Source organism: Montipora foliosa, chromosome 13 (assembly GCF_036669935.1).
Source record: "Montipora foliosa isolate CH-2021 chromosome 13, ASM3666993v2, whole genome shotgun sequence".
NCBI classification, from domain to species: domain Eukaryota; kingdom Metazoa; phylum Cnidaria; class Anthozoa; order Scleractinia; family Acroporidae; genus Montipora; species Montipora foliosa.
In genome coordinates this window covers 42,492,200-42,499,699 of record NC_090881.1, presented here as the reverse complement: position 1 = coordinate 42,499,699, position 7,500 = coordinate 42,492,200, and the positions used below count along the sequence as shown (strand labels likewise).

Sequence of the window (7,500 nt, the reverse complement as noted above, 5' to 3'; positions counted from 1 at the left end):
TTAATTACAACTCCTAGGTCTGGTTGTTCTAATACAGCAGGTGGACCCATTTAAACATCTGGCCACTTCATCTGAAATGCAGGAATACAGATAATGAGGACCCTGACATCGAGCATACACGGTGTTGAATAGCAAGCATCACTACTACTGCAGCAAACCAAAATTCAACAAAAGAGTTGACGCTGGAAACTCTGGAATTGTCAAATGTGCCAGCTGTGGTTTCTTCCAAAAGACTGCAATTATTTGTGCACTTGATGATAATAGCAGATAGTGAATGTTATACGGTAACAGCATTCGAAGAGACAGTCAAGCAAGCATTAACCATTTTGGCCCAAAGTGAGCCTCACCATATTAAAGAAGAAACTCTAAAAACCGATATGATATGGGTTTTTCGAGTGAAATTTACTTTGGAATTCACCAGTTTGGCAATGAATTTTTCTTGAACCGCGTGTGTTAAAAAAAAAAAAACAAGCACACCCTCAGCGAGCGAATAGGAAAGGAAAAAAACCTTTTTAGAGTCAGCTGTCAATGGCCAGCGAGTAGGAAACAGGCTAAAATTAGAAAGCATCAAAAAACTTTGTCAAAGTCAAAAAAGAGTTTTACTGATGTACTTTATTCCACTTTATCTCTGAAAACGAGATCATTCACATTTTTATGTATTTCATTGAAACACGCCAGCTTTGCTTGGAACAAGAATCGGCAAAATACGGCAATGCAACCAAGGAAAGACGAACCTCAAAGAAGATCCGCTCCAACACTAAAACAGCTTTAGGTGCTTTAAACAAGCTACTGAAAACACAAGTGAATGAAGGGGGTAGTTTCTAAAGAAACTGTGGTGCTACGTCGGCGGGGAAGCAGTACACAAAAAGTTGGTTTTATCGAGTTGATAATGTAAATTGGCCACCGTACAGGGATAAAAGCTGACGTTTCGAGCGTTAGCCCTTCGTCAGACCGAATCGAGGAATTGTGGGTTACGTGTAGTTTTTATAGTAGAGTAGGAGCTACGCTATTAGTGGTAACATGGCAACGTGAGAAATAGGAATATATTAGTTAAATGAAAAGCGTTCGTTAATACCGTGAGGATTAAGGGTGCCGATTTGGAAGAGTAATTTTTGTTCCAGATTCTTGCGATTTTCCGTCGTACCTAGATGTAGGGAAAGGCCGCAGATAGCCATGTGCTTTTTGGAGTGGTTAGGGAGATTAAAATGACGAGCGACTGGCTTAGATGCATCCTTGTCATTCTTCTCAACATCGCGAAGGTGTTCGTGGAATCGGTCGTCTAGCCGTCTACCTGTGTCGCCAATGTATAATTTATTGCATAACGTACAGGTTCTGCATACTCTCACTCGAATCAATATCTTCACCAAATTCGATGCGCGCCAAATTCTTTTTCACGTAATATTATGAGGATCACAATTAGAGTTATGTGCCAAAAAACAAAACGTACTTGACAAACAAATTCTTCAGTGCCGCTCCGAACTTTCCAAAATCTGTCCAGTAGTTTTATTTCAATCGATTCGCGCTAAAATCCGAGAACTTAATTCTGGACTGTTTGACCATTTACACCAAACCAAGACTCTAAAACTTCACCAATTGATAGGTCCGCAAATTACCGACGACACTACATTGAAATTCTTCCGCTTACTGAGTCAAAGAAATCTGTTTTCAGTAAGGGCCTAAATTTTGTCCCTATTACCAAACGAACCAACGAATTTTCTATTAAGCAAGATGTTAGAAACTCCTTCGCCGCGTTCAGTTTAAAGCTTTTTTCATGACAAAGAGGATGATTCGGACACTTCTAACAAAGATATTTTTGAAAGACTTCAAGTTCGCAAATCTAAATGGACTCCCCCAGAGGGGTAATTTGCCTCTTTAGATTTTTTCCCCAAAAAATGCCGTCACGACATTCACAAACTTAAATTCAATCGTAACACTAAATTTTCCAATCTTTCCTCGAAAGAGTGGGTGGCGCTTAAAAATCTTAGTAAACGCAATGACATAGTTGTCAAATCGGACGACAATGGCGGCGCGGTAGTTGTTTGGCGGTCCGACCTTTACCAAAAAGAAGCTTTCTGGCAACTTTCTGATACTTCGTTTTATGCCAAAATCCAGAAAGATCTCACCCCCACAAATCAAAAACTTGTCAAAGACACCATTCAGAATCTTATAGTTAATCAAGAATTACCGGACACTGCCACCAACCTCATCATCAACACCCCTAGAACTTCCTGCATTTACTTCTTGCCTAAAATTCACAAACCCAACAACCCAGGTCGCCTTATCGTTTCTGCCAGTAGTTATCCCACCGAACTCATTTCTAGCTACTTAGACAGGATTATGACGCCATGGACATCTCTATACACAGTCAATCCCAATAGCGAACGTCTTCAAGCACTTAAACACTTTTTCGATCCGACGCACTGTCAAAGAACCAAGCTCGGAAACGCTCCTCCACCTTGCCGAACTAGTTTTAACGCTTAACTGTTTTTCATTCGCCGGCAACTATTGCAAACAAATTAATGGTGTAGCAATGGGCACAAGAATGGGACCTACAATCCTGGTCAAAACTGTCGGGGCAATTCGTGCTTTTCCCCCTCCCCCCATTGCAATGTTGATTTTTTACGGTCTCTAAAATCAAGATCCGTTCATCGATCGCTGGCATGTTTCAACATTGTCTGGGGGGAAGGGGGGCGCAAAAAAAGGCAGCGAAAGAAGAACAAACGTTGCTCATATAACGATGGAAGCATGTAGAGTAAATTCTCTACTTTTCGCCCAAAATTTGACAAGTGTCCCGAAGTGTTTTGACACGGATTGTAGCTATGCCAATCTTTTTGTAGGATATGTTGAAATTTTTAATCAGTACAACGGCTCCAAACCTGAACTCTACACGGCCGCATCGAACATCCAGGAGAGAAGAAATCGATCAATTTATAACCTCCGTCAATTCTTTTCATCCGGTTCTCAAATATACCTGGGAAATTTAGGAAACGTCATTGGCTTTCCTAGATATCAAAGTTCCTATTAGTGGCAACGTGCTATGTACTAGTGTGCACTACAAACATACAGATTCTCACAATCATTTGTTGTACTCATCGTCACATCCATCACGTGCCAGTTCTTCGACAAACGTGGCTATCCTGTCTCTGTGGTCAAAGCGGGCCATCATCGCGCCCAACAATTTGATCGACAGTCATCACTACAAACGTCACAAAAAGATAAGTATGACAGAATTCCATTCATCCTCACTTTCCATCCTCATAATCACGCGGTTAAAAGTATCATTCTTAATAATTTTAAATTACTCCAAAATGATCCCGAGACTGGTAAAGTCTTTTCTCAACCTCCACTTACTTCATTCGAACGCGACAAAAACGTAGGCAACTTTTTAGTCAGAAGCGCGCTCAAAACTAACGAGCAAGCCGGCACTTTAAAATGTGCGCGCTCACGATGCAAAACTTGTCTTTTCATTGTTAACACTAGCAAGAAATCGGGACCTAAGGGATCTGTTAAGATCACCGATCGTTTCACATGTACCTCCGCAAATGTCATTTATTGCATAACCTGTACGTAACGCAATAAATTATACATTGGCGACACTAGTAGACGGCTAGGCGACCGATTCCGCGAACACCTTCGCGATGCTGAGAAGAATGACAAGGATTCATCTAAGCCAGTCGCTCGTCATTTTAATCTCCCTAACCACTCCAAAAAACACATGGCTATCTGCGGCCTTTCCCTACATCTAGGTACGACAGAAAGCCGCAAAAATCTGGAACAAAAATTAATCTTCCAAATCGGCTCCCTTAATCCTCACGGTATTAACGAACGCTTTTCACTTAATTAAATGCTAACCCTAGGCCTGAAAACTATTATTTTGTTATTCTAGCGATGTTAAGGACGTTGCCTACTACTGTTATTGCGCATACGTTCTGCGCATCTCGAGATACTCGGATTTCCTATGGGTGGTGGGTGCTTATTCATACAGGGATATTTTTGCGCGGTTCAAAACTAAGCACTTGGTATCCAAAAATAAAATTGGGAGTAACTAGGCATTTTACAAAGATAATTAAGCTTCAATTTGGCAATGAACGCCATACATTGCTTTGTAGTTTAAAGCTTTTTACAAATATTCTTGATTGATTATCTTCGAAAAATTCGTGGTTACCCCCAATTTTCTTTTTCGACTTCAATAACACTTGTTAAGATCTGCTTTTCGCGCATATTCAGTAAACCGCACAAAAATACCTTTGAATTAGTAGGCACCGTCCTTAAGATCATGACCTGTAAACCTGACCTGTTTACCTGTAAAAAATACCTGCCTGTAAGCAAACAAATTTTCATATCCATTTGAGAGGCGACAGCGAATGTATTCCACGGTAGCCCCCCATGGGCGTCTTGTTATTTGATATGTGGCCTATGTTATGTTGTGTCTACTCTTGAGCTTTTACCAAGGTGACCAGGACAATACAGATAAAAAGGAAATTATTTATTTCAATGGAAATTCTACAACTGGCATCTTGAAATTTGGCTTCTTACTTTCTCAAGAAATAAGATTTGACCAAATAAGATTTGAATGTTTCAGATTTGAATGTTTCAGGCCCTGCAGCACAAACCGAAAAACAAAATAAAGAATCCACCAAGAAACTAGAACACAGATGTTGACTGTTTTGGTAAATCAATTTCATGTCTATACTATATTCACTGTTTTCATATTTTGAACTATCTTATATCTTTGATAAAACGATAGGTCGTTCTTTCCACGTGTGGCTTTTACCATTTTTGAAATCAACAAAATCAAGGGAATTCACTTACTGTTTATGGTTCATTGTAACGAAAATTCTAAAACGGGCAAAGGGCACCTAACTTTTCCAAACTGAATCATAATTTCACACACGAATCAAAGGATCGAGTGATTTTTTTAGAATGGTGTCGTATTTTACCAGACGTTTGATGAGTCTTCAGTATTGCAGGCCCTGTAGCTCAAACCGGAATAAAACAACTAACTTTTCAGTTTGTGACATATTGGAATTTGAGCTCAAGTTACAGGGAGGCAGTATTTTTTTTTTTACCAACATTAAAATAACTGGATTATAAAGAGCGGATCTAGGGGTAGGGTACAGAGGGTGAGCGCACACCCCCTCCCCCTCCCTTCCCTGAGATCACCTGCGGCTTTCTAAGAAAACTGGCTTTCTAATACAACGTCACCAGTCAGCTACGCCATTCGTTAGGGGTGCACCTCCTCTTAAGAAAAAATCCTGGATCCGCCCCTGATTCTCAATCACCTTTAATAGAGCTGCTTACTTACATGTCACGATGATTTCCACAGATGACCAGCTTTCCGTTCCGTCTGTCGCTTGGACTTTAAACAAATATGTGTTGCTGTCACTTCTGTTCAGGGTACCGAACGTGATTGTTACATTTGTTCCCGCAATATTCAATGTCACTCGATCATCAACTATGATTGCGTCTCCAACGAAAAGAGCGTCCACAATAAAAGAATCCGATCCAGAAATTTTAAATTCCAAATGACGAAATGTACCTCCTTGAATGCTGTATGTCCATTCTAATATTACAGGTCGTCCTTCCAAAACACGAAGTGGACTCGAAAAATGTGGTGTTATTGTCACTTGTGATTCTGCGGGAAAAAAACACATACTTAATGACTGATTAATGAACAAGTTCTCAGTGACAGAGCAAAAAATTGATTATCCGCACCTAGTCTTATTGACAGGCATTCCAAGGGGAGGGAAAAGGAAAGAACCGGTCGGAGGAAAGAGAACGGGATACGTCATATGCGGAAATGACGATTGCTCACCTCGTGACTGATTTTCACCGACACGCTGATTTTTGGCAAGGGGAAGTTTTTAGTAAGAATCTCTCAAACAACTTCAGCAAATTCCAGATATTCACAAATTTAGTTTTTTTCTGACTTCTTTACACCAAACTTTCCATTTTAGCCACTTTCCACAACTCCCACATAATATATAGATTTCGCCAACCCTAAAAGAGGAGCTCCCGGGTTGATTTTTCTTACTGGCTGTAGAGTTAGGGAAAATAAAGGTTTTCGAATTGTCCGCGTTTTGTTGTTTCTGGTTACTGCTTAGTTAAATCACTTTCTTCTCTTTTCTCTTTAGAGAAATTCATTGCCCAACTAGCATCGGACGAGTAGCAAATCCTCAGCAAAAGAACAGAAAAGGAAAAAAAGCCATTTCAGAGTCAACTGTTAAAAGCTACAAAAAGCCAGGGAATAGTAATCACGCTAAAAATAGAAATCACAGATGTACTAGCTCGTGATGTGACAGATCGACGTTAGGAAATTTTGTCAGTTCAAGGGTCAAAAAAGAGTTTTACTTTATTGGACAAGATCAATCACATTTTGATGTATGTCATTGAAACACGTCATCTTTGCTTGGAGCAAGAATCGACAAAATACGGCAACCAAGAAAGGACGAACTTCAAACAAGACATCCAACAAATTGCCTGTACTATCTTGAAACAAACTTCTAAAAACACAAGCTAACGATATTTCTCCTTAATTTTACGAAAACTCATTGCGATTACGTGATTATAACATAAGGGCAAACTGTTCTTGTCACTGGGTTAGCACATCAAAAAACAGTTACAGTGTAGGCAAACGGAGTAAAAAAACACTTGTTCGCTTGCATTTTAGAGCAAAACAAATAAACAAATAAATTATTTCGTTGTGTCCAAAAGGAGTACAGATGATTGTTACTTTTGAGAATAAAAATTCGAGTTTCATTTCTGAACAAAGGGGAAAAACGATTAAACCACCTTTTTTAAAAGTACGAATCCACTTGAAATAACGCATCCGTAAAAATAGCAAACAGTCTAGTATCCAAGAAAAGAATTTGTAGAGTAACTGCTTCCACCAAGCTTGAGCTATTACTGGAATACTGTTTTGTCGTTCTCGTTCTCTTTCTCTTTTTTTTTTTTTTTCGTTTCTGTTCTTTTGTCATAGGTCGTCCAGGCATCACGCGACCTTATCAAAATGAAAATCCCCTAAAGATATGCCAAAAAGCAGCTCTAGACAAACTGGAAATAAATACTCAGCTTTAAGTTTATATCCCTCCGATGCTTGACTTGAAGAGCTGCGTAGCCACCAGTGTTGGCCTGACCACAGCTATGTATTTCAAACCTGTATTGAAACCGCCGAAAAATGCAGGAAAAACATATTTTCAAAACCGTCTCCCCCTTCAACAAGAAAAGCCTCGGCTGTTAAGAGCTTTAGTTGACGCAGTATGGCCGTGCAACCGCGTCCGGCCACAGAAAGTGCACGAAAACTGTTTAGCAGTTAACTAAGTATGAGCCTTCGATCCATTCGAAAACCAGTGCCTGTTCAGCGGTCAACTTCAAAAGAAATCAGCTGACCTCGAGCAGCTCTAGATTTGAGCCCGCAATATGGTGACGTAATACTGCTTAGCGGATGCCTTGTTTTGACTGGTGTCAATTGACCATAACATGAATGTCCAATATTAAAGA

General features: G+C 39.9%; 1 protein-coding gene across 3 annotated transcripts in view; it reads right to left on the bottom strand.

The window, feature by feature from the left end:
* The window catches only part of LOC137982331 (fibroblast growth factor receptor 3-like), a 75,124-nt gene that overhangs the window by 52,546 nt on the left and 15,078 nt on the right, over nt 1-7,500 (bottom strand). For 2 of the 3 annotated variants that reach the window (XM_068829410.1, XM_068829411.1), the window contains exon 2: nt 5,306-5,635. In XM_068829410.1, coding sequence (XP_068685511.1) covers nt 5,306-5,635 — 330 coding nt within the window. Of the gene's footprint in view, nt 1-3,074; nt 3,197-5,305; nt 5,636-7,500 lie in introns of those variants that run through there. The other variant, XM_068829412.1, reaches the window with a different exon arrangement.